Source organism: Corapipo altera, unplaced genomic scaffold (genome assembly GCF_003945725.1).
Source record: "Corapipo altera isolate COAL_440 unplaced genomic scaffold, ASM394572v1 68, whole genome shotgun sequence".
In the NCBI taxonomy this organism is placed as follows: Eukaryota; Metazoa; Chordata; class Aves; order Passeriformes; family Pipridae; genus Corapipo; species Corapipo altera.
The window spans coordinates 1,349,497-1,375,615 of NW_020884919.1; the positions used below are offsets into that span (position 1 = coordinate 1,349,497).

The 26,119-nt window shown below is 51.6% G+C and overlaps 1 protein-coding gene across 7 annotated transcripts in view; it reads left to right on the forward strand.

The window, feature by feature from the left end:
- CACNB4 (calcium voltage-gated channel auxiliary subunit beta 4) overlaps positions 1 to 26,119 on the forward strand; it is a 75,770-nt gene that overhangs the window by 29,126 nt on the left and 20,525 nt on the right. For 6 of the 7 annotated variants that reach the window (XR_003529846.1, XR_003529845.1, XM_027656359.1 and 3 more), the window contains exons 3-5: positions 22,420 to 22,539; positions 22,829 to 22,951; positions 25,866 to 25,996. Coding sequence is in view for 5 of the 7 variants with exons in the window: in XM_027656359.1 (XP_027512160.1) it covers positions 22,420 to 22,539; positions 22,829 to 22,951; positions 25,866 to 25,996 (374 nt within the window). In the remaining 2 variants the exon portion in view is untranslated. Of the gene's footprint in view, positions 1 to 58; positions 145 to 22,419; positions 22,540 to 22,828; positions 22,952 to 25,865; positions 25,997 to 26,119 lie in introns of those variants that run through there. The other variant, XM_027656360.1, reaches the window with a different exon arrangement.

Genomic DNA, 26,119 nt, shown 5'->3' on the forward strand with positions numbered 1-26,119 from the left:
GGCAGCGCTGTGAGGGCAGCCCGGCCCCGCCGCCTCGCCGCGCTCCGCCGCCGCGCTCCCCCGGCCCCTCCGGCCCCGCTCCGCCCGCCGCGCTCCTCCATGTACGACAACTTGTACCTGCATGGGTTTGAGGACTCGGAGGCGGTGAGTGCCGGGGCGGGGGGCGCGCACGGGGACCCCCGCGGGCTGGGTGCGTGTGGCGGGGGTGAGGCGCTGTGGGGTGACACTGCGCTGCCCCGGAGGTACCGGGACGGGCTGGTGTGGTTCCCTAGGGAATGATGACCCCTCACCGAACGGGTCTGTGGCAGCACAGCCCCCCCGGTGCCGTGTCGGACGCCCCGAGCAGGATCGTTCCCCGCGGGGGTGCGGGTGGGTGTCCGTGTCCCGCCGGGATCGCCGCGGCCATGGACACGCCGGGCCATGTTAAACAGCCGTCTGTTACATAAGGCGTTGTGGCCAGCTCGTAAAACACACAGATAACAACAAAAAATATCGGGTACGTCAGTGCAGACGCACGGGGGGGATGGTGTGGTGTCCCCAGGAGAGCCGGCGGGTCCCGCATCCCTTTGGATGGGGATTTTTTTCCCTGGCTGTGTGGGTGCAGGTGTGGAAGTGCAGCCCGTCTACGTGTTGCCTCACGTAGCGGCGACTTGTTTCAGCATCCCTTTATTTCAGGGGGAGAGGAGCGACAACGCTGAAATGAACGCAATGCACCATGCCGAGAGAAAAACCTGTGCCTCCGAATCCCTCAGAACTGTGTGCCTGGAATATTTCAGAACCGTGTTTCTGAGCATTCCAGAACGGTTTGGGTTGGAAGGGACCTTAAAGCCCGTCTCGTTCCACGGGCAGGGCCGCCTTCCAGCAGCCCGGGCTGCTCCCTGCCCTGTCCAGCCTGGCCTTGGGCACTCCCAGGGATGGGGAGAATTCTTCGGGTCAGTTTAGGAGTCCCTGCCCTTTTGGCATGTGGTGTTAATTTGTGCTTTGTGTTTTCTCTCGCTGCCGCTGCTCCCAAGCTGCCATGCCGAGTGCATGTGAGTGTGTTGGTTCCTTTAGAGATGTGTTTTGGGATCCAGCTGGATGTTTCTGTAAACCAGGCAAAGCGTGAATTCTCGGGAGCTGTTCTCAATCCTGAATGTGTCTGGTGCTGGTATAATGTCTTTCAGCAGAGTATAAATGTGTTCTTAAGAAGGCAATTTAAAAGTGCAGTGGTAGGGCTGAGAAAAAGGAGTTGCTGGATAGGGGTTGGTGTGGAAGAAATGTGTTACCTGTTAAAGTGCATTAGAGAGCACTGATACATGTGTGGTGGGATTTAAAGGTGCTTCTGAGGTGCTCGATTCCATGTATTCACAGAATCCCAGGGGATTGGAAGGGACCTCTGGAGATCATCCAGTCCAACCCCCCTCAAGGCAGGGTGACCTGGAGCAGGTGACACAGGAACCCCAGGTGGGTTTGGGATGTCTCCAGAGGGGGAGACTCCACACCTTCCCTGGGCAGCTGTTCCAGAGCTCTGCCACCCTCGTGGAATGAAATTCTTCTTCAGGTTGAGGTGGAGCTTCCTGTGTTTTAGTTTAAATTTCAGGAAAGCCCCGCTGAGCTCTTCCAAGAGCATTATTTGGGGAAAGCAGTTTTAATGGCAGCAGAGACTGACCTGCACACAAACATCTGCGTTAGGATTTGTGCTGGTGGGATCGTGGAATAGGAGAGAGGAACCAGGTCTTTTTGGCTGCCCACCTGGAGGGATGGGGATGAAGGAGTCATTTCCAGGTTCCCTAATATTCTCCTCAGTAGTTCATGATAATGCTGTTTACAGCCTGGGTAGTTTCACTCATTAATTGAGAATGTTTTTGGATAAACCTGTTTTCCAGAATCGTGGGAACGTGTGTGAAAATTTCATTCTCATAAACAAACAAACCAACCCACCCAAACCCTAAAAGCAATCTGGATCTCGTAGTCACACGGAGAAACCAGAGGCCATAAACCCCAAAAGGCTCGGGCACAAAGCAGTTAAAATTCCCCGAGCGTTTGTTTGCTTTATCCTCCCGCACCACTTAAACCGCTGTCCCTGGTTATTTTGGTTGCTGACTCAAGGATTGGGAATGCCTGCTGGGACAGTCCCCCGGCGGACAGGTAGGGGATGGCTCCCACGGGGGTGACTCTCCAGCCGCGCAGAGGAGCCGCCGCCGCCGCCGCGGTGGAATCAATTCAGTGCAAAACAAATCGGGGGAGAATCGTGGCTCCCTGCGGGCGCGAGCAGATAACTGCGAGCGTGCGGAGATGAAAGGAAAGGCCTCCCTATTGTTCTGCTCCAGGACCTGGAAGGCTTATCCCGGCTGTTGTGCAGCTGGAGGAGCCCGAGCTGGGATCCTCCTGTGCGTGCTCTTTCCTCCCCTGGAGCGCCGGGAGCCGCGATGGGAGGGCTCGTGCTGATTGCGGTGCTTCCAGCACGGAATAAACCTCGGCCACATGAGTCATTAGTGCAGGAGCTCTGCCTCCAGTGGGCATTTGCCCTCGCAAAGCCCAGCCGGCCCGTGCAGCGTTTGAACTGGCATTCAAGGGAGAAGTCACTCCTGGAAAAGGGGCTGTAAAACTGAGCCCTCCTTTCTCCTGGTAGATAATGCACAGATTAACTGCTCAGAGAACACACAGGAGTGTGTGCATGGCATCACAGCCCATCACCAGCTGTGATGATTAATGTGAAGTAAGATGATGCACTAGTTACTGTGAGGCTTTTTGGAGGAGGAAAATTACACTGTTGAGGCTGAGAAAAGCTGCCAGTGACTGGAGTACAAAAAGTAGTTCCCACGTTTAGGAAAAGAGGTTTAGGAAAAGATATGGGAGCAAACAGCTTCTGCAGGCACGAGTGTCCTTGTCAGGAGCACCACAGGAAGGAAGATGGAACTCTGTGACCACAGGGAGGAACATCTTCCCAGGGAAGATATTTTGCCTGTTTGTTGCCCTGCCCTGTGATTTTGGGGGCTGTTTGTAGTGCTTTGGGGAGTTCTGACAGGGTCACCCCTTTGGGAATTAAAGCTGCTTTGCCGTGTAGGGAAGTATTTCCTGTTCTTGGTTAGGAGAGAATAGGACAGAAAGCCCCATTAGCACAGGGGCTTAAGACAGTGAGGTCCACTGGGAAAGCAAATAATGCCATAATTTGTTTTATTTTCACAGTGGTGAACTCGTTGTTTTGTGTCTGAGGTGGGGAGGGATCTCAGTGCTGCTCCACAGGCCAATCCAGAGTTTCCCAGTGCTCTTTGGTTTCAAGAAAGAATCAAACTTCAGTGACACCTTCCCATAAGAAATCTCTTTTTTTCCTGTGAAATTCCATTTCCATCAAAGCAACGTTTCATTAAAAAATTACCTCCGGGAGCTGGCAACAAGCAGAGCCCTTCCCAGCCCCTGGAAGTGCTGGGAATGACACCTGCCTGCAGTCAGTGTGTTTTACACCTGCAGAACAGGCCCCTTTTAGGTTGTTTGCTCGTTTTTATCCCCTGAGAGCCACAGCTGAGCACCCAGAACACCCTCCCTCCCCTCCCAGGGGTGAGTTTAGGGCCTGTCAGCACGGGAGGGGCTTTATCCAGGCTCTTGGAAGGGTTATCTTGGCAGGGTGGGAGCAGCTGCCTGTGGACAGGGAAGTTCAGCTGGGTTCTGTGAGGAGCAGGGAGGGGCTGGCATGGGATTGGGGAGGGCAGGGAAGGTGCCAGGGGAGGGAGGGTGCTGTGCAGTGTCAGTGCTCTGGCAGAGCTGGTGACAGCTCCACGTGCCTGCCTGCTTTGGCAGTGCCAGGGCAGCCTCTTCCTCCTCGGGTCCAGGGCATCTGAGGTGGAATTTGTGCCTTCACCTTCCCCCTGGTTTTGTTCATGTTTAGATCCTGACTGGATTTCCATGCGGTCTCTGCTCCCTAAAAGGAGATGGGAAGGTGGCTTTGCTCGCCCTGTGCCTCCCTGTTGTAGTAATTTCTTTAGTAACTGCTTTTCCCTGTCTGCTTTTTGTCCAGTCTGCTTCTCCCGAGCCATCTTCCTTTCTAGGCTCCTTTCAGCTGTTTGACCTGCGTGTAACCCTGCCTGCCTTCCCTGGGGCAATTCCCATCCCTGCAGCCACAGCCTCCCTCCTGCTGCTCCTTCCCCTGTCCTGCAGTGCCAGCCAGGATGATGTCCTGCAGTCAGAGGTACTGTGCAGGTTCAGCCTCTGTCACCAGGAGTCAGATGAACACTTCTGGTGGGGTTCATGCCCACGAAAATGTTTTAGATCCTGAAAGTGCTTTGGTGTTTGTGGGAGCCAAACTCCAGTGAGACTGACCCTGGTAGCTGATGTTCAGTCTGACACAGGAAGGGCCAGGGGCAGGACTGTGTGTGCTGCTACATTCTGGGGTTTATCTCCAGTTATTCCATAAAATCCTTGAGAGATTGCTGAGAATTTTTAGGAAAGAGGGAATAGTGGGAAAACACATTTCACTGAGCACAGGGATGGTCAGTGTTTTGAGGACACTGTACTCCCCTGCCTTCCTCCTGCTTGGTGACATTGCTCCCCTCATCACTCACTGCTGCTGCTGCCAGTGTGCACTTTTCCCATGGCAGCTGAGACAGGAAGAGCTCCACGTGCTGCTCGAGCAGAAAAACGTGATCATAGAAAAACAAGCCTTGGTAGGGAGGTTCATACTCAAATATTGGTTGGATTTCTGTCTGGTGGCTAAAGGAGAAGTGGGCTTTGCTTGCTCTCTTCATCCTCTCAGTTGTTGTAGGTTGAGTAACAAATAATCAAAATGTGTATTTAAAAGCGTTTTCCATCTTGTGCCTTTAGATAAAAGCTGGGACTTCCATGGGGTTGGGAGGGTTTCAGTGGTTATTGGGTGCATCAGGTCCCTGCTGAGGTGTTGAGGCTGAAGATTGGAGGTTGACAGTTGAGGTCTGAAGGTCACCTCACGTGGTGTGATGGATTTGGCAGGCTGGGACACCTGCCACCAGCCCAGGTTGCTCCAAGCCCTGTCCAACCTGACCTTGGACACTTCCAGGGATCCAGGGGCAGCCACAGCTTCTCTGCCCAACCTGGGCCAGGGCCTCCCCACCCTCCCAGCCTGGAACTGGATGTGTAAAGCTGGGAGAACAGTGTTTGCAGTGTTGTTGGAGGCCTAACCACTTCTCTCCTTGCTGTTTGTTTGTGGAGGGTTTTTAGTTTCAGATGTGTGCTGAAGTCTGCCTCGACTGGGAAAATAATCAATATTTTTTTGGTAGGAAGGGATTATCCTCTGCCTGTTGTGTCTTGTCAGGGAGGTTTGGCTGTTCCATGGGCAGACTGTGTGTGTGTGTGTGTGTTTGTGACAGTTTCAAACCTGTTTGCATTTCCATTAGTCCTTAATAGGCTGCCTTGACTAATGAATCATCAGCTGCCTGACATTTGTCTTGTGCAGAACGAGCTGCCTGACAGGTTGGACAGGTGGCTTCTTTGGGGTGTTTTTGCTCACGTTTTTGCCCACTAAAATTTCTAAAATCCTACTAGCACACCATTAACTGTCCTTGCCATGTTTTGTGCTCATGTGAAAATGGGTTTCTGATCTGACTCAGATCTTATTTGTTAAATGTAACATGGTTTGATAGTCTAGCAGTCAAATAAAACTTTCAGTACGAATCATAAATCACTTTTATAAATTGCTGCTTGCTGTTTCCATAGAGGTGCTTTTTGATACCAAAAATACACTGAAATAAAAAAAAAAAAAAAAGAGAGAAAAGCTTCAAGAGGCAAAATGAGGAATAGGTGACTGTGTTTGCAATTGCAGCTGCAGGTCAGAGCTCACCTGCTGGGATGGTGTGTTCGTGGGAAGGACTGAGGTGTGGGATTCACCATGGCTTTATCCTGCTTTGGATCCCTCCTGGGGAATCCTGACGGACTGTGGGGTGCAGCCAAAACCACAAGGCCCTCCCCCCAGCTGTGCTGCTCCTGGGCTGCACCTTGCTCCCAAAACTGCCCCCAAGAGCAGCTCTCCCTGGGCTCAAGGGCACTGGAGGGGGGAATGTGGCACATCAGAGGAATAATAAATAACAGGGGGAGAAGCTTAACCTAGGATTTGTTGCTGTCATGGCTTGCTGCCCTATCTCCCTAAAACACGTCCTGCTTGGGAGCTCCTGAGCTGTTGGGTGTTTTCTCCCTTTGGGGGTGCATTTATAGAGATAGCAGAGCCTGGCTTTAAAAATCAGCAGAAATGCAGCTGACGTTACAAACAGGCCAAGGCTGACAACTGTTCCTGGTCATTTGGAATCCGGTAATTAATTCCAAGATGTCACTTGGCTGGCTGAGTGCTCAGTTCCGTGGGGATCGCAGGTGGTGTCAAGATTTTCTTGCAGACTCTCCCTGTATTTTTCCACAGTGCTTTGTCACTGGTTTTCATGCCAAAAGCGAGCTGGTTTTAGCTCTTGTTTTGCCGTGTCCCAGCACACATTCCCATCCAGGTGCTCCCTGTGCAGCCCAGTTAGGGAGTGAACAGCCTGGCAGCAGGCACAGGCTTTTCCAGGCATTTTCCCTGTTTCAGGAGAGGTTCCATTGCTGGTGGGCACATCCTGGGTCTCTCCACTCGTGACACCTCTCAGGTCACTGAGCTGTGCGTGTGGAGCTGTTTGGGAGTGTGGCTGAGGGGCAATCAAAGGAAGCAAAGGTTGGTCTGGAGCTCCCTTGCTCCATCCAGGCTTCCTGGTTTGTTCATGGAGAGCTGGTTTTGTGTGTCTGGGATTTCTCCTTTGGGAAAAACACACGAGAGAGCAGCTCTTGGAAAAGGAGGGGTGGATGGGTCGGAGGAGAGAGCCAAGCATGGGCAGCCAGGGGAGTTCAGTGTGTCCCAGTGCCTCCTCTTCCTCACTTTTGCCTCTTCCCTTCCTCTGAGGCTCTGTGGTACCTTGGCTGGTTCCCCACAGATTCCCTGGAACAGCTGCAGGGTTTGTGTTTGTAGGTACACACACATGTGTAGACACACATATGTATTTAGGGGATTGGGCTCAGGAGGGCCCCTCCAGCCTCAGCCATTCCCTTGCTCCATGAGGACTCCCAGAGCACAAAGGGAGGCACTGGGGGGGTTCTGTGTCTTGTGCCCACCTACCTTTGTCTGCCCCACTGATCAGGCAAACTGGATTTTTGAGTTGGAGGGTTCCCCAGATCCCCAGAGCCAGCCAAGCTTTTCCAGCAGCACGGAGAGCTGGAGGCAGCCAGTGGAGCCTGACTGTGTGCATCCACAGTGCAGGATGTAAATCTGCCTTTTCTGTTTCTCTCTAAGGGCTTGTCAGGAAGGGTTTGAAGTGTCTTGAGGAAAGGGCTCTGAAGGAGCAGTGGGGCTTCAGGCTCTGCTCTGCCCCTCAGGAGGGTTTTCATTTTCACAAGGACACAGAAAAGCAGGAAAACCCTGGGAGAGGGGGACAAGGGGCTGCTCTTCTGTTTTGTTTTCCTAAACAGTCACAGAGTACCAAGGCTGTTTAAGTTCCAGAAGTGGAGCTATTTGGTTGTGCAGCTTCCCCAGCCTGGCAGTGCCTTGATTTATTACAGCAGCATGGGAGAAATCATGAGGAAAAAATACTCCCTCTCATCTTGCTGAGTCCTGAAGTGGTGAAGAGTGTGTTTGAATGAGCTGCTAACACTTCATATAAAACTTCACAAGCCTTTCTATTTTGAGAGAATTCTGCTTATACCCAGTATATTTTCTCTGTGAGTCCTCCCAGTTTGTTTTTTTTCCCCGTGCTGGGACATTTCCCTGCAAATCAGCTCTGGTGCTGCTCAGCTCCTCTGTGCTTCCTGCTCCCTCCCGTGTCCTTGGGACAATCACAGGGATTGCATTCTCAGAAATGTCCTGTTTCCTTGGAAAGTGGGTTGCTGTAGAAGCTGTGCTGGGTGCTGGTGGTGTGTGTGAGGCTGGAGGGTTTATTTTTTAGCAGCCATGTCCTTTTTGGCCAGGAACAAGCCCTTTGCACCTCTTCCCCTCATGGGATGAGCTACAGGGTGGCCAGGGCATCCTCCCAATTCCCTCTTCCTGCTCAACCTGGAAACCTCTGGCCTATTAGTTCAGACTTTATCACACCCTTTCATCTCTTACAATAAGAATAAAATCATGTTTCTGGTGGTTACCCCTTATGCTGCTGCTTCACAAAGCTCTCCTTTCCATGCAGGATTTCCTGACAATATTCATAAGTCCCATTCCTGCCATGATTGGTGTATTCCCTGAAAACTGTGTGTCCCTCTTGCCTGGGAAAACGCTGTGCCCTGACAAACCAGCAGTGAATCTCTGCTCAGATAGTGAGACACCCAGATAAAATTCCACATTCCAGAACAATTAGTGGTGGTCTCCTCAGGTCGTCACAGAACAAGCCCCAGCCTCCCTCTTGGGCAGGGATGTCTCAGTTATGACCAATCCAGGGAAAATCCCACCAAGGAAAAACACCCAGAGCCTGTAACTCATCCTGCCCCCACCAAGGCAGCCCTTGCTGTTGGCTCCAGCTGGATCCATGGAAGTTTAATCCTTTAAAAGCAACATTAACTCCCTGACACACGCTTGCATTGAGGTGTCTGGACAGGAGAAGTGGGCAGAATTACTTCAAACCAGATTAACTTTCAGAGTTTCTGACAAGGTGTGAGGAGCAGCTTTGTGGTGCTTGTTTGAGTTCAAATGTTCTCAAGGTGGTTTTTTTGCGGCCCAGGAACCGGGAATGTTGGAACTTTGCACTTGTTATCGACCCCTGATTAGAAAATGAAGGGGATATTGACAGATGGAAAACCAGGCAAATTAATTGTACTTTGCCTCCCTGCATTTCCCCGTGCTAATTACAGCTGTCTGGGAGATTTCCCTCGCTGCCCCGAGGAGCAGAGTGGTGGTAAGTTGGGAGTACACTGCTCCTGTGTCACAGCCTGCAGTGGGTTCCTTCCAGGAGGGCAGGCAGCAATATTTCCTGTTGACAGATCAGCTCTGAGCTGTGTAAACATCCAGGGTGAGTGGGAGTCTGGGAGGAAAGGAGCCACAGGCAGGAATATTTCCTGTAAAATCCGTGCAGTGGTGGTGGATACATGGAAGCTGTTCTGCTGAGTGGAACTAAGAAGTTCACTTGGGCCTTGAAACTTGTCACTGGGCATCATGTTAGTGCTGATGCTCTTTGTTTTATTAGAATATTTAAGAACCCTGTTAAATTTTTAGCTTCACTACTCTGTTCTGAGTAGAGCACATATGAATGTTGACTTTTTGTTGGCTTAGAATCGAATTTCCTGGAATCCCAGGATGTTTGGGTTGGAAGGTGCCTTTAATCCCATCCAGTGCCCCCCCCTGCCCTGGGCAGGGACACCTTCTACCAGCCCAGGTTGCTCCAAACCCCATCCAGCCTGGCCTTGGACACTTCCAGGGATCCAGGGGCAGCCACAGCTTCTCTGGGAATCTCTCCAGTGCTTGGATATAACACACAAACCCATTATATTCCCAGATTCTTGTTGTCTGCAGGAGGAAGCCTCAGTTCCTGTGATTTCTTATTCATGTTCTCTCTGTGTGAGTGGTACCTGCTGAGGGGGAAGATTCAAAGCGTTGTAACTTTGCACAGATACTTTGTGCCTTCCTTCATAAGCAAGAATTTAATTTATAAAATATGTATGAGACCTATTTGGCGTCAGAATTGGATGTTTTACATTCCTCAACAACAACAACAACTGGATATTCATAAGGCTCAGCTGCCTTTCTTCCTGATGGTCTGATCTCTTGCAGCCCTGGTTGTATCCTCAGAGTAACAACCACAGGGGTGTAAATAAAATACAGACACCGCAGTGTTGTTGAGCTGAAAGCTGATGAGTGGAGGGGTCTGAGGCATCACAGCTTTCCAGGCTGCTTTTGCTGAACATCCTCTGGCCTAAACAGAAATTACATATGCCCTTAAATCTGAAATTTGGGGCCAGAGCTGAACTGAGGGATAAAACCAACCCTAGCTTTCAGTGGAGCTGGATTGCTGTATTTCAACAAAGTGCAGCCCAAAAGTCCTGATTCCTGCTCTTTTCTTTCAGCTGTTAAATAATTCCTCCCTTTCCCTCTTCACCCAACTGCAGTTGCTGCATTACTTGCAAAAAAAAAAAAAGAAGGAAAAAAAAAAAAGCTACTTCCCAGCAGCTGGAAGCTTAACCAGCATTTCAGGAAGGAAATCAGCAAAGTGGTGTCCCAAGTGGCTGCTGCCTGGCTGGGAACGTGCTGCAGTCTCTGGAGAGGGGAGAGGTTCGGGGTTCTTTGTGTTCACTGGATTTCGCTCCTTTCTCCTCGAGCCCTTCTCTGCTCTGAACTGCAGCGCTGCTGCCGCCACAGGGCCTGGCTGGGGGTGCTGCCAGGAGGAGCAGGAACAGCCAGACCCTGCTCTTGTCCCTCGGCAGGGCCGTGATGTCCCTCCTGGCACATCCCGGGGAGCTGCACCAGCGGCTCCACACGGGTCACTGCCCGCGGGGGAGGAGCAGGAGCAGCACGTTTCTCCTCTCGTTTGTTCGGTCTCTGTCACTGATTTGGGGATTTGTGTGTCAGCAGCGTGGCTTGCACGGCTCATCCCGCATTTTGGGATGGACAGGAGCCGCAGGATTGGGTAGGGAAGGAAGGGGCTGTGTCAGGGGGACTGCAGCTCAGGAGCGATACAGGCACAAATGTCAGGAAGAGCCGGCTTGGGTCCTGGCTGTGTGTGGTGCCACTGTGCTCCCGCTGCACTTCCCTGCTGGAAAAAATGTGCAGAGGGGTAGGAACTGAAATGGGATGCAGGAATCATAGAATGGCCTGGGTTGGAAGGGAAATTAAGGATCATCCAGCCTCACCCCCTGCCATGGGCAGGGACACCTTCCACCAGCCCAGGTTGCTCCAAGCCCCGTCCAACCTGGCCTTGGGCACTTCCAGGGATCCAGGGGCAGCCACAGCTTCTCTGGGCAGCCTTCCTGGAGAGGAGATCCATGCAATGTCCCTGCAAGGAGAGGGGACACTCTGGGAGTTCGTGCTTTTCCCTCTGCTCTGCATTGCTGACAGAGCTGGGGAAAAAACCCTCCTTTAGGGATGGAAAATGAGTTTGGGAACCCTGTGTGGGTTCCTAAGCCTCCCCTCCTCTGTACGTACATCAAAGTACAGCCTGTGCTGGGCACGGAGCAGGTGCCTGTCCCCTCTCTGGTGCTGTCCAAGGGAGAACTGGGGTGTCCGTGGCCTCTGCCCCCCCTCAGTCGGTGCTGGCTCATCCCTTGGCTCCGGACTGCCCGTGCTCCCGGGGCATCAGCAGCTCTGCGGGATGAGGAGGTTGCCGGAGCGCGGCGAGGCCTCCTCCTCCCCTCACTCCTCCTCGCCTGTCTGCCGGCCGTGTCCGCAGCATTCCCGAGGCTGCCGAGCCGGGAGAGGGATGCCGGGCCCAGGGGGGAGCGCTGGTGTGCTGCGGTGGCCGAGCCCTCGCGGGAGGAGGCAGGGAACGGGAGCCGGAGGGATTGGATTTTCCGGCGGGATCTGTGCCGTGGGAAGTGGGATTGGCGGAGCAGCCACTGCGGCTGAACACAGACCCGATCCCACAGGAACCGTCAACACCGGCGCTTCCAGGGAGGGGGCTCCTGGCGTGGGAAACGCTCTGCAAACACACGGAGAGCGGGGAAGAAACAGTTAACGCTGAAATGCGCTGAGAGAAGGAGAGTTTAATCCAGACCTTCCTTCCTGCGGCAGCTCGGGGCACCGGGTTGGAGGGAATCGTTCCAGAGCACGGGGGATCCCCTGGGGATGTGTCCAGGAGTGCCAGGGATGCACCAACACTTATATAACCTGGGCATATGTTCATCCCAAACCTCTTCCACGACAGGAGGTGAACATGAGTGGTGTTTCTGTGCGTTGGGATCGTGTTACTGCCGCACTGGAATGTTCTGTTGGAGGAGCTGCAGTGTAAGGGGAGGGTCTGTCTGTCCTGCACGAGCAGTTTGTCTGCTCTAGAACTGAGTCCTGGGGGTTTTGGGATCTCTGGGAACTTGGCATCCTGTGTCTTCCAGGATGAGAGTGCCTGGAGCATCCCAAAAGCTGCAGGGGAGCTTGGAGGTGCCAGGTGGGATTGCTGTGGGGGGAGGGACTGAGAGGAGGCACAAGAGGAGGGACAGGCCGTGGTGAGGTTGGGGTGGGACAGGAGGGATCTCCTTTCCCATGAGGTATTTCCTGCTGTTTGGCCCAGGGCAGAAAGGGAATTTGGGAAGTTCCTGAACTTCAGCTGCCTGGCTTTTGATTTCCGTCCTTCCCCTCGTCCTTCTTTTCCTTTTGGAAGTGCAAGGAATGGGTTTGCACGTGACCTCAGTGGGACACTTTCCCACCCAGGGGTAACATCAGCATCAGGGTGGTTGGGAGGAGCCACCATCTGCATTTTGGGACTTGAGTTCCTCACGTGTGACTTCCAGATTCCGGTTGCTCAGCTTGGAATGTTTTCCTTCTTCCTGCTGGATGTGTTTCTGTCCCTTTGACCAGGCTCTGCCTTCGCTCATCACACCCCTCCCCTGCCTTTTTGGTTGTGTTTCAGGGCAGATTTATAGGGCACCAGCAGAACCTTTGGCAGCAGTGACATTTCCTTGGGAACAGATGTACCTCTTCTGCAACATCCCAAAATAATGGCAAAGCTTTAGACCAGAATGAGGGTTTTAAATCCTGTCAAGCTTTTGACAGATTCCACTCCTGACAAGGCATTTTTTTTCCCCCCCTTCTTTCAGCAAGGAACAATCTCCAGGTGCTTAAAGTTGTCCTGTTTGCTGCTGTGGATTTGTGGTTACTGGTGCATGGGATGGAGAAGGAGCTTTTTGCACAGAATGAGACCATCAGGGTCTCTCTCAGTCATTGTTTGTGCCAAATCCAAGGGGCTGTGAGTGTGGCAGCGATCCCTGAGGGATTTTTTCTCTTGATTGCAATGCTTGCTGGATGCTAGTAAGAAGGAATATTAAACTGTTGTTTCTCCTAAGACATTTAATTAAGAATCCATTTTGGAGGCTGTTATTAAAAAAGAAGAATCCCGTCTTTGAATTTCTAAGGTTTAACTCTCTAAATTATCATCACTCATGGAATCCTGGAATGGTTTGGGTTGCAAGGGACCTTAAAGCTCATCCAGTTCCATCCAGGGACACCTTCCACTATTCCAGGTTGCTCCAAGCCCCGTCCAACCTGGCCTTGGACACTCCCAGGGATCCAGGGGCAGCCACAGCTTCTCTGGGCAACCTGTGCCAGGGCCTCCCCACCCTCCCAGCCAGGAATTCCTTCCCAATATCCCATCTACCCCATTAGCCAGTGGCATCCCAATTTTTATTTATTTTTTTTTAAAACTTTATTATTTGTTTGTTCCTGCTTCCCATTCCCCAAAATCCCTGTTGGTTGGTTGGTTGTCCTGTGCTTTTTGTCCTTCTTACAACCCCCCTGAAAATCCCTGGTAAACAACAAATCCCTCCCAAACCACCGCTGTGTCCTCAACATGGGGACCAATATCCAAGCAGGAGCAGACATGGCAACAACAAACATTGTCAGGGGGGGTGATTTTTTTCCCCCTTAATTTTATACAGCAGTGATAAAACCCCCTGATCTGTTTGATGCTCAGCAGTGCTCTCAGAGCTACCAAATTAGGGCAGACTCGCTGTAACGAGCCCCACTGAATTCCCAGCCCTATCCCAGTGAATTCCCAGTGGGCAGCAAAGCCCAGCCTGCAACAACCTGGATGTCCTGGGAAGTCCTTGGATGCCCTGGTTTGATTACAGCAATCAGGTCCCATGGAGTGTCCCTCAAACATGACCCCAGCAAGATGTGCTTCCACTTGGGTTTTGCTCTCAGCACGTCGAGTTTGGAGGCTGCAAGGCTTTGGGGAGGAGGGGGGGGGGGGAGGAGTTGCTGTTTACAGCAGGAAAAGTACTTGGAAAATTAGGGCTTTTTCTTCCTGAGGTATTTCTAGCAGTCCAGAAGAGCTTCTTGGAGGCTCAGTGGGTGAGATCAGAATTGGCTGCAGGAAAAATAATCCGAGGTCGTGGCAGCTCCCTGGGAAAAAAACAATGAAAAAAAAGGGTAGAAATGAAAATAATAATAATAATAATAATAATAATAATAATAAATTTAAATGCTCGGTTTCAGTGTTTAAAGCTGTTTCTGAACCTCCTGGTTTGGAAGCTTTTGGAAGGGAGAAGCTGGTTAAAACCACCCCACAACTCAACAGACCCAACCTAAGCCCAAAGTCGGGCTTAAATGGAGCAGAGATTCATGCCAGCAGGGATGTGTTCAACAAAGGGATTAATTTCCTGTAGTTCTGGGGAAGATGGGAGCCTGGTTCTGTGACTCTGGGGTGTTTAAACACTAAAAAGAAATATTCTGGGTTATTTTGGGGGTGTAAAGCCTGACGGTGTGGGAAGTGGTGGCACCACACTTAGAAGGAAATCAGGACACACTAATCATAAAAATCCTTAAAAATGTGTGTGTTCTTTAAATTGGCTGTTTGGAATTAGGAAGGGTGTGCAGGGAAAACAGACAGGTGGCAACAATCTTCTCAACACTGAGGAAAATTCCACTTCTTTCCTCCCGTTTATAATGCTCTGAAAATGATTGTGTCCTGCTTTGGGGGTGAAGTGTTCCCTGTGTGTGTTTGCAGTCCAAGGAGAGATGGACTGGGGTTTTTTGGAAGGTTGGAAAAAATCATCTGAGGCAATGAATGGGTGCTGCTGGACACCCTCCAGGAAAATAAATTTTGGTGTTATGTGTGAGCTCTCTGATTTTAACTTTGGCCAGCCTGGAGGAGAGAAGGCTCCAGGGAGAGCTGAGAGCCCCTTGCAGGGCCTAAAGGGGCTCCAGGAGAGCTGGAGAGGGACTGGGGACAAGGGATGGAGGGACAGGACACAGGGAATGGCTTCCCACTGCCAGAGGGCAGGGAGAGATGGGATATTGGGAAGGTGTGGAGGCCCTGGCACAAGTTGCCCAGAGAAGCTGTGGCTGCCCCTGGATCCCTGGAAGTGTCCAAGGCCAGGTTGGACAGGGCTTGGAGCAACCTGGGCTAGTGGAAAGTGTCCCTGCCCATGGCAGGGGTGGCACTGGATGGGCTTTAATGTCCTTTCCCACCCACACCATTCCAGGATTCTTTGATGATTCCATGCTGTCTGGGAGCAGTCCCAGGGCAGGGACAGGCTGGCACAGGGCAGCCCAGTTTTCCCAGAGCTGCCGTGGCGACACGAGAGCAGCAGGCAGAGAAAACCAAGCTAAGCTGGATGAAATCCAAAGGGAAATGGGGATGAGCCTGGACAGAGTGAAACAAGAGGAGAAGTGGGAGCTGCTCCTCTCCCAGATCCCGAGTCAGATGTTGCTGGAACAAGGAGCTGGGTGGAGGTGTGATGTTAAAACCAGAAAGGTGACCCCCCCTTTTCAGCAGGAACATTTCATCCCAGCCGGCACTGGGAGGTGATGGGAGCGTGAGTTAGGAATACACCACATTATTCCAGGACTTCCTGGCTGAAGCCTTCCCACTGTGTGTCTGAGGGAATGCTGTGGCAGACCACATATGGTACCACAGATGCTCATGGAGTTGGCAGGATGAGGAAGTTTAGTTTGGGGGCAGTGTTTGTGATTTGGGTTTTTTTTTTTTTTTTCCTGGAGACTTTATGGAACATTCTTGACTCGGGGAACAGACACAGAGCTCCATCCTTTCAGAAGAGCTCATTTAGGATCCCAGGTGCACTTTTATTAGCTGCTGTCATCCAACCCAAGAGCAGCTTCCCCAGAGCCTTGGGAAGATCATTCAATGCCTTCAAAGAGCTGAAGTAATCAGAAAACATAAAGCAGTGTCTCTGCTGCAGCTTTAGTTTGGTGTCTTTTAACACAGAAAAAAATAAACACCTTTCTGCTCTCCTGGGACTTCTGAATAGGTTTCCTGAAAAAGAGGGACCAGCTGCAGAGACTGAAGCAAAATTCAGGCTGGAGCTGTTCAGGTGTTGATTCAATCCCGTTGGAATAAAGCCCAGATCAGAGCATTGCCCCATCTTTGCTCTTCTGTGAACAAAAACGTGGGGTGTGAAAGGTCTGTGTGTTGTTCAAGTGTTGTGGTTCAAAGCCATTTTTGGGGTGAAAGCCACGTGATGGCCGTGATCCTCACCTTTCACTGTGCTGGGGGACTGTGGAAAACGGGTGTTAGTTTGTGTGGGGAGGGCTGAGTTTGTAACTTGTGAGAAGGAAGAGTTCAGAACAGCAAATACATATTGTGTGAGCACCACCCTGGGCTCTGTGCAGTTCCTGCCAGGTAAAATCTCGTGTCTTGCCTGTTCATCTGAACATCACCAGAAAAGATGGAGTATTTTGGCAATAAATATAAATATATATATATATATATAACCAGTATTTTTTTAAAACTCTGTTTCTTAAATGTAGAAACACAATCTGTGCTGAGCTGAAGGCAGCTGGAGGAAGGAGATGTGACTGCAAGATCTGAAATCCAGGGTAAAGAAGAGACCATGAAATGTTAGAACAGTTGCCCCAGTTTCTGATAATTAGCATTCACAGAGAAAAAAAACCCGTGTTCTGACTACCTAGTAATTTCCAAATTGCTGAGACACCTAATGAGTTGTCTTAAATAAATTTGCCAAACATATAGGAGGCAATAATTGCTGAGCATTTCATTCTGCAATCACAACTCAGTGCCAAGTGGTTCTGCAGCTGGTTTGTGTGTGTGTTGGGGGATTCAGCAGGAAAATCACTTGCTCAGGAGCTGAACCTCGTCCTGGTTGGACTTTCAGGGCCACATTCACAGTGTCTCCTGCAGGGCAATTTGGGGAAAGGTCCCACTGAACCACTTTGCTGCTGGACCTCGATATTTAACGTTGCAGCAGTGGATTTTGTAATAAACACATGAAATAAATGTAGAATATAAATATAAAATATAAATATAAATGTAAAATATGAATGTAAAATACAAATAAATCTATTAATATATATTAATAATTCTGGAGAGAACTAAAAGCCAAAGAGGGGCTGTTCTGGCAGTGGAATAACCCTTTGGTTTCCTTGGTGCTCTCCTGCCTGGAGCTCCCAGGGAAGGCTCATCCCAGCCCTTGGGATCGGGCTCTCTGCAGTATTTTGCTGGGCACACACAGATTTTCCTGGCCCCAGCTCCCATTGCAGCACAGCAACGTTCCCATGCCAAACTCAGAGCTCCCCACTGCTTTGGATTTGCCTCTTAATTACCTCACCTGCCCACTAATTAAATGTAGCCAGGCCCAGGGAGCACCAGCTGTGGGGACCAGCTATTTAAAACACGGGGTTTTCCCAGCTCCTCCAGTTTTGCTTCTTGTTTTCCCACCAGAATGGGTTATTCCTTATTTTCTGTAACACCCCTTGTGGTGAATTTGTCCTGGGTGAAAGGCAGGTGGAGGAAAAGGAGATGATACTATGAATAATAACAGTAAATAATTCTTGAGTTGCCTAAACCTTGTGATGGCTGGCAAATAAAAGCAGCCACCTCTCTGGTGGGGTTGTATTGACCTTCTGCCTTTCTGGGCTGTTCTGGGAATAAAAAAGTCTTCTCACATTATTTGCACCCCTGCCAAGTTTGGGAGGGTTGTTGATAAGCAGCTTAAAGGCCGGTGTCACAGTGTAACTGAAATAAATTGTTCTCTCTAAATACATATCCTGAAAGGATGGGAGAGTTTGGGGGGTTCAGCTGGAGGAGAGAAGGCTCCAGGGGGAGCTGAGAGCCCCTTGCAGGGCCTAAAGGGGCTCCAGGAGAGCTGGAGAGGAACTGGGGACAAGGGGTGGAGGGACAGGACACAGGGAATGGCTTCCCACTGACAGAGGGCAGGGATGGATGGGATATTGGGAAGGAATTGCTGGCTGGGAGGGTGGGGAGGCCCTGGCCCAGGTTGGGCAGAGAAGCTGTGGCTGCCCCTGGATCCCTGGAAGTGTCCAAGGCCAGGTTGGACGGGGCTTGGAGCAACCAGATGGGCTTTAATGTCCCTTCCAACCCAAACCAGTCTGGGATTCAGTGATTCCATGATGTCTCCTAGAGAATGTTCAGTTGAGGTCCTGACCAGTTTGAAAGCTTTGGACCAACCTCTGGTTCAGCTCTTTGGTTTGCTGTGTAACCACGAGCTCAGCACCAGGACAGGACCTTTGGGATCTCTGGGATCTTGGCATCCTGTGTCTTCCAGGGTGAGAGTGCCTGGAGCATCCCAAAAGCTGCAGGGGAGCTTGGAGGTGCCAGGTGGGATTGCTGTGGGGGGAGGGACTGAGAGGAGGCACAAGAGGAGGGACAGGCCGGGGTGAGGTTGGGGTGGGACAGGAGGGATCTCCTTTCCCATGAGGTGTTTCCTGCTGTCCCCAGCTCAGGTATTATCCCATCTCCAGCAAACCATTCCAGATAACTGGGTGCCAGTTCCCATCCTTTGTCATCTGAGCAGTGGGTTTCAGAGTGAGCTCTGGGATTGCAAGGACACTTCGTGTGCTCAGCTGAACACCCCCTGTGTGCCTGAGCACACATCCAGGGCTTTTCCTCTCCAGTGCTTCATCAGGCACAGGGATTGCCATGTGTGCACACTCCTGGATGCAGGGATGTGCTCCAAACCCCCCTGGCCAGTGTGGCTGGGAGAGAAGGATGCTCCAGTTAGGAGCATCACAACACTGCTGCCCTGTTGTCGTGTTTAATGGATGAGGCAGGAGCTCTGTGTGACATGGGATGTCTTCCCAAAGGAAAACACGGGCTCTGCCCACCCTAAATCTTTCCCAAAGAGCCTGCATGCCCTCTGGCTGATGGGAGCTGCCAATGGATTGCTGCTGGAATTGCACGAGCCACGTGACAGAGCATTCCAACTTATGGATGGGGAGGGAGCAATCCAGAGCTGGGTGGTTATGGCACTTGGGGAAAAATCGTTTGCAAGCTCAGTCAGTCTTTATTTTTTAGCTGTAGCAGCTCAAGGTTGATAATTCCTTTAGCAAGCAGGAAGGCTGGCTGTTGTCTGGAGCATCCAGGGAGAGGATTCATGTCACCTTTTCCCCCCCTGACATGCTGGGAAATCCCTGTTCCCTTGGAATGTTGTGTTCCCCATCCCACCTTGCCACATGGCTTCCAGCAGGCTCAGTGTAAGGCCGGGCAGTGAGCAGGAGAATGAGAGGAAGAGCCTCTGTTCTCTCTGCTTTGCCCTTTTCCCTGGTGTCTTTGGGATTGCTTCAAACCTCCCTGTTTTTATCAGAGCTGAGTTACACTAATTAATGAGGGAGGAAAATGAGCAGGGGAGAAAATAAATAATGAATTGCGTGAAAAATGAATTCACAGAAGCCCAGAGGATGAAGGCTGGGAAGTAAGGAAGGAGGCTTTCATTGCCTTGGATAATATAATTATCCAGCAAAGCCTGTTTCCTTCAAATTGTCAGATCTGGTGTCACTTGAACTCACCAATGCCCCACTTGACAAAGTTCCTCTGACTCCCAGGGGGTCGTGATGGAGGGTGGGTGACAGAGTGATAACGAGTCCTTGAATGTTATGTGCCAGTGTGAAAATGGAAATAAATTAGTTAAAGGGTCTTTTTACAGAATCCCAGGATAACTGAGGTTGGAAAAGCCCTCCAAGATCACAGAGTCCCCCCTGTGCCCAATCCCCACCTTGTCCCCCAGCCCAGAGCACTGAGTGCCACGGACACCTCCAGGGCTGGGGACTCCAAACCTCCCTGGGCAGTCCCTTCCAGTGCCTGACCACCCTTCCCATGGAGAAATCCTTCCTTTAGTAACATTTTGGTGTCCAGGAAAAAGATGGGAAATGGCTTCTTGGCTCTTTCTTCTCCTCTCGCTTCCCCGTTGCAGTTTCAGCAGGTGGGAGCTGTCAGAGCAGAGCTCACTGCACTGGGTGCCGAGCAGACAGCAGTGTTTGTGTTGGCTTGTTGCACAATATTCTGTCAGTATTGCACAATATTTCTGGCAATATCCTGATCTTCCATCAAACACCGCAAACAGACCCAAAAATCCACCGGGAGCCAGGCTGCTCTCCTGCCCCTCTGCTGCTATTTGCAGAGCGGGTGCCTTATTTCCAGTGGGATGCTGCAGTTCAGCATCCTGTGAGTCACAGTCCTGGGGCTGCATCTTCCAGAGAAGCCACTCGCTGCTTGGCAGAAGTTGGGAGAGCGGGATCATGTGGCTGTGACTGTAGCAGTGGGGATCTCTTGGCACACGGGCGGGGCTGAGCCTGGCACAGCAGCCGGGGGTGGCCCTGCAGGAGGAGCTGCTCTGGTTACACGGGTTTGTTCTGTTAAATCAGTCAGTGCTCACACTGCACCGGGGACAGCCACTGTGGGGACTGTGTGTCCAGCACAGGAACGGATTCCTGCTGAATTCCCTTATGGAGCTGCACTGAATCACATCAGGAGACTTGAGTGAATATATAGGTCAGGTGTGCCCAGGTGGGCAGGAGGCCAATGCCAGCTCTGGTGTGTCCCAGCCCCAGGGCAGTGCCCGTCCCACCTCCAGGGCTGGGGCACTTCTGGGACCTCAGACAGGACACGGAGGGGCTGGAGCGTGTCCAGGGAAGGGGCTGGAGCAGCAGGAGGGGCTGAGGGAGCTGGGGGGGCTCATCCTGGAGAAAAGGAGGCTCAGGGGGGACCTTCTGGCTGTGCAACCCCCTGACAGGAGGGGGGAGCTGGGGGGGGTCGGGCTCTGCTGCCAGGGAACAAGGGACAGGAGGAGAGGGAACGGCCTCAGGCTGTGCCAGGGGAGGCTCAGGTTGGACATCAGGAGGAATTTCTCCCTGGAAAGGGTGGTCAGGCCTTGGCAGGGGCTGCCCAGGGAGGTTTGGAGTGCCCATCCCTGGAGGTGTCCCAGGAAGGCCTGGCTGTGGCACTCAGTGCTCTGGGCTGGGGGACAAGGGGGGCATCGGGCACAGGGGGGGAACTGGATTGATGATCCTGGAGGGCTTTTCCAACCTCAGCTATCCCGTGATTCTGTGGTACGGGGCTGTGCAGGTTCTGTTCCCCCCACATGGATCATCCCTGCCATCCCTCCCCATGGGTGATGCTGTCCCTGTCCAGCCAGGGGGCTCCGGGCCCTGTTCTCTGGCACTTTGCAGCACCCAGAAAATTCCAGGGGGAAGTGAGGTGGTCGGAGAGTCTGGGGTGAGGAGCAGTGCCTGCTGCCCTCAGGGACAGCAGGAGTGGCCCTTGTCCAGGCTCAGCCATCCCAGGGTGTGGTGCCTTCCTGTTACAGTGTACTATTCCAGGTAGGATTAAAACTTGGAAAGAAGCCCATTCCTACTGCAGTGTTTGACTTGTGTTTCTCATGATGCCTTTTGATTTATTGTCCAGAGCATGTGGTTACTCTCCCTTCTTCCTTTCTGCTGCTGTTGAAGCTTTGATGGCTTTAAATAAAAACTGTGATGATCAGCAGGTACAAAAGTACCTTCAGAGTGTTTAGTGGACAGAGAAATTTGTTCTTCACCACAGAGCTGGTTGTGGGTTTGCAGCTCCTGGTCCTCTGTGGCTGGGGAGTTCCCTGGTCTCTGCTACATCCCAAAGGAAGCAGAAGGAAAAGCAGGATCAAACTCACAGCTGTGGCTTAGCTCCTGTCAGGCAAATCCTGTTCTTGGCATGAGGAAATCTGCCCTTCCCAGCGACAGGCCGGGTTAGGAGTATGGAATGAGGAGAGCTCATCAGTGGTTCATTGCCAGGGATCTTCTGATGGATATGGATTCACAGCAGTGGACGTGGATCCACAGCAATGGACATGGATCCACAGCAATGGCTTTGGATTCACAGCAGTATTTAAGAATATTTTACTTTACAAGGAGAGTAAGAATATTGACTCACACTGTACAAACACATGTCCCTGTGCTGCAGGATATAAATCAATCCGAGGGGGAAAAAAATCAAGGACATAATGGTGCAGAATGGCTCTTTTGGAGCTACAGATTTTGCAGCTCTGTTGTGGGTTCACCAGGAGTAAACATGCCCTGTTTTACAAGGCTAAAGCCCTTCTCCTGTAATAATGTCATTTTTGCCTCTTTTTCCCCTCTGGAAGCCCAGGACAAAGCTCAGTGTGAGTGGGAGCAGAGCACTTCCACAGTGGAGTGTATTCCTGGGGAGGGATGACTCAAACCAAGCTTTATGATGCCTTCATTACATCCGAGGTGACCTAACCCTGGACTATCCCAAGGCTGAGGCTGTCAAACAGGATTTAAATGCTGTAAAGACTCCTGGGCAGTGCCCACAACTGAGCTGGATTTCACTGTGTCAGTAAGGAAGTGAAGGGACAGGTTTTCCTTGGGATTTTTCCCTTTGCCTCGGTGCACCTGATGGGCAAGGCCAGGTTGTTTCCCTGCTGAATTCTGCAGGTGTTGTAGGTGTAAAACCCGCTCAAAGAAATGAACAAACGGGTATTTTAAAGGGATTTTTTGGACTGTGACTGGGGGAGGGGTTTCTCTTTGTTCCCTGTGCTTTCTTAGTGACCTGGATTTCCTTTCAGGGCTCAGCAGATTCGTACACGAGCAGACCCTCGGACTCTGATGTCTCTTTGGAAGAGGACAGGGAAGCAATCCGCCAGGAAAGGGAGCAGCAGGCAGCCATCCAGCTTGAGAGGGCCAAGGTGTGTCCTGTTCAGCTTTAACAGCTGACTTCTGTGCCCACTGATCCTTTCCCTGCTGCTAAAACTGATAACAGTGATGCTCTCTGCAAATAGTTGGGCAGTCGAGTCAAATCGGGAACACAGGAAAATATTCCCCACAAATGGGGGTGTTCTCCAACGAGCTTGTGTGGAATCACTGGGGCTGAATTTCTCTGGCTTTAACAACGTGCCCTGCTGCATTTTTTTGCAGTTTGGCACAGCTCTTGACTGAGGGGAGTTTGCAGTGCTTGTGTTGTGTTTCTCCCTGCAGTCCAAACCAGTAGCATTCGCTGTGAAGACCAACGTGAGTTACTGTGGAGCTCTGGATGAAGATGTCCCTGTGCCAAGCACTGCCATCTCCTTTGATGCCAAGGACTTCCTGCACATCAAAGAGGTAAAAAAAGCAGGAGCTGGGGAAAGGGAATCCTTGTTTGACTGAACGGTCAGGCTGAGCCAGAGTGGATTAACACACACACCAAGAGGTGAGAGGAGGCAGGAGAGCACAGCACACCCAGTGAGGAGGAGCTTCAGGGGAGGTCCAGCTCCTCAGGGTGGTTATCCTGCACTTTTGCAGCACTTGGTGTTACCAAATCCTTGGATTTTCATGGTGCAGGAAGGAAATAATTCCCTTCAGCGTGGTGGGTTCAGAGTCTCCCCGTCAGAGGAAGTTTGGGGTGGATCAGAGATCGTGGAGCAGAAAGGGATCCCAGTGATCCCAGAGTGGAGCAGCACCAGGTCACACCAGGTCTTCATAAAGCACCAGCTGGGCTTGTGAGGGAGAAAAGAAGACTTAGAATAACACATTAAGAAAACACTGAAGAGGACAGATACAAAAATAAGGGAAAAAATGGGAATAAATGGGCCCTAAGTATGGCTTTGGTAGAGAAAATTGCATTTTATTGCATGCTGAGCATATTTTCTGCAATTTTTCATCTGAATTGAGCCCTCCAAATTTGCATAACCCCCCGTTGTGCTGTAGATTGGTACCCAGGCTTGCAGAAGCACTTCTTCATCTCTGCATTCTGGGGTTATTTTAGGGTGTTCAGTGCTCAGCTGCCTCTTTCTTTGAGCGTGCGCTCGTCATCACTTCAGAGCACTGAGCTCCCCCTCAGGCTGAGCCCACCTGCTCCAGCCCCTCCAGAGGCACCCAGCGGGGCTGGAGCAGGGAATTACTGTGCAGAAGGACACAGGAGGGGCACTGGAATGCCCTGAGCTGGTTTTTGATCCTGGCTTTCCTTGGCCGGGGCCACGTTCGGTGTCGGGCGCTGACTGAGTCGAACGTGCTGAGCCCTTATCGCTCTGCCCTGTGCATTCTCCCAGACAAGAGGCCCAAATCCCTGTCTTGGCATTCCCTGAGTTGTCCTCCGAGGTCTAAATACCCGGGATCACATTGTCACTAAGCTGTAAACCATCTGGCTTACTGGTGTTTGTCAGCTCTGCCGAGGGTTTAGCAGATTTTCTTTGTTAACACTCAAACCCTCAGCTCGCCCCGAGCCGTGGCTGCAGCTCAGTGGGATTTTGGGAATGGAGGAAAAAGGCTTTGGAGAATTTGTTTTCCGGTGATCTGGCAGGGCCTGATTGGATTAGAACAATGGTTCCAGATTTTGGAATGGTGCTAAACTGGTTACAAAGTCAGGTCGTCCTGTGCCAGGGTGGAAGAGCAGCAGTGACTGAGGAGTTGCTATTTTGGGGATGTGTCCTGTATGTCTCATCTGCCTCCAAGACTATACATTATGTGCTTACTTAAAAGATGAAGTGGCAACAATTCCTGACAAAGCAGGAGGAATCATGGGCCTGGCAACCAATGGGAGGGAGTGTGGGCCTCCCACACGCTGAGTAACATATGGGAAGGAATGACCTAATGCAGATCCCATCTTCCTCACTGCATCCTTAGCTTCTGTGTGCTTCAGGCACTCTCAGCATAACCATGTAATCCCAGACTTGTTTGGGTTGGAAGAGACCTTAAAACCATCCAGATCCAACCCCGACGCCTTCCACTGTCCCACTTGCTCCAGCCTGGCCTTGGACACTTCCAGGGATCCAGGGGCAGCCACAGCTTCTCTGGGCAACCTGGGCCAGGCCCTCCCCACCCTCCCAGCCAGCAATTCCTTCCCAATATCCCATCTCTCCCTGCCCTCTGGCAGTGGGAAGCCATTCCCTGTGTCCTGTCTCTCCATCCCTTGTCCAGAGTCCCTCTCCAGAGGGACTGATTCTGATCCCATGCTTAGGGCCATCACTCAGAGCTCCATGACCTGCTCATGGAAGAAGGGTTCCCATGTTCCAGCTGTACATTTAGAACCAGAACAGAGCAGGGAATGCCCTTGGGACTCAGGTTTTACAGTGGTACAACCCATGGATTGATTTCCTAGAATCCCAGACCGGTGTAGGTTAGAAAGACCTTAAAGCCCATCCAATCCCACCCCCTGCCATGGGCAGGGACACCTTCCACTAGCCCAGGTTGCTCCAAGCTGGCCTTGGACACTTCCAGGGATGGAGAGTCCACAACCTCTCCATCATTTCCAGTAGCAGAATGTTGGATCCTGAAGGATTTATCTGCTTTACAGGCTATAAATAGTTCCATTGCCTTAACACACTTAAAACTAAGCTTTGCTTCCTGACACTTCAGCACGAACAACAGATAGTTCAAGAGTTGGGATGGTAAAATAATGGCACCTCTTGCACAAATAACACCTGCAGCAGGAGGACAGGTTTCCAAGGTGAGGGGGTGAGGGCTGCACTTCCCTGGGCTGTGTGTGTTAATAGGGGTGTGTGTGTTTGGGTTCGTGTTGATACCTGTGCACGGATGGGTTAATAAAAAGCAAATACATAGTGAAAAGCTGAGGCTCGGTGTTTCAGAGTCACCATCAGGCACTGCTGCACCTCGACAACGGGGACACGGGAGTTCTGTGTCTCTGCAAGAGCTTAAGTGCTCGAAAACAAGAGCCAGGGGCCGTGAGCATTGTTAAGAGAGATGGCTGTGATAGCTCTTGGCTCCGGGCTTGCAAACAAAACCCCCTCACTCGTGCTGCTCTTAATGACTCCGGAGTCAGCTGAGAGAAGCGCTGAGGGGCCTAATGAAGCATAGCAGACCCGAAGGTTTGTAGATATTTTTCTTCAAAAGCTCTGCTGGCGGCAGCTACAACAAATCCTTTGCCACACGAGATCCGCCAGCATCCTGCTTTTCATCTTTCCATCGTTAGGGTCGGGTCAGACTTTCAGTGCTGCAGAAAAACTCGAGCTACCGAAGGTTAACGACAACACTAAATGTTACACTTGCGAGCTGACGCCGTGACCTTTCTGTGCTGCAGAAATACAACAACGACTGGTGGATAGGGCGGCTGGTGAAGGAGGGCTGCGAGATCGGCTTCATCCCCAGCCCGCTGCGCCTGGAGAACATCCGCATCCAGCAGGAGCAGAAGAGGGGCCGTTTCCATGGAGGGTGAGGGCGCTGCAGCCTCGGGAAGCAGTTAAAGTGTTTTCTGGCAGCGTTTCCAAAGGTCACTCGGCTCTGCCTTATTGCGGTGCCTTGGCACGGCTGGGTTTGGGATCCCCACTGGAAATA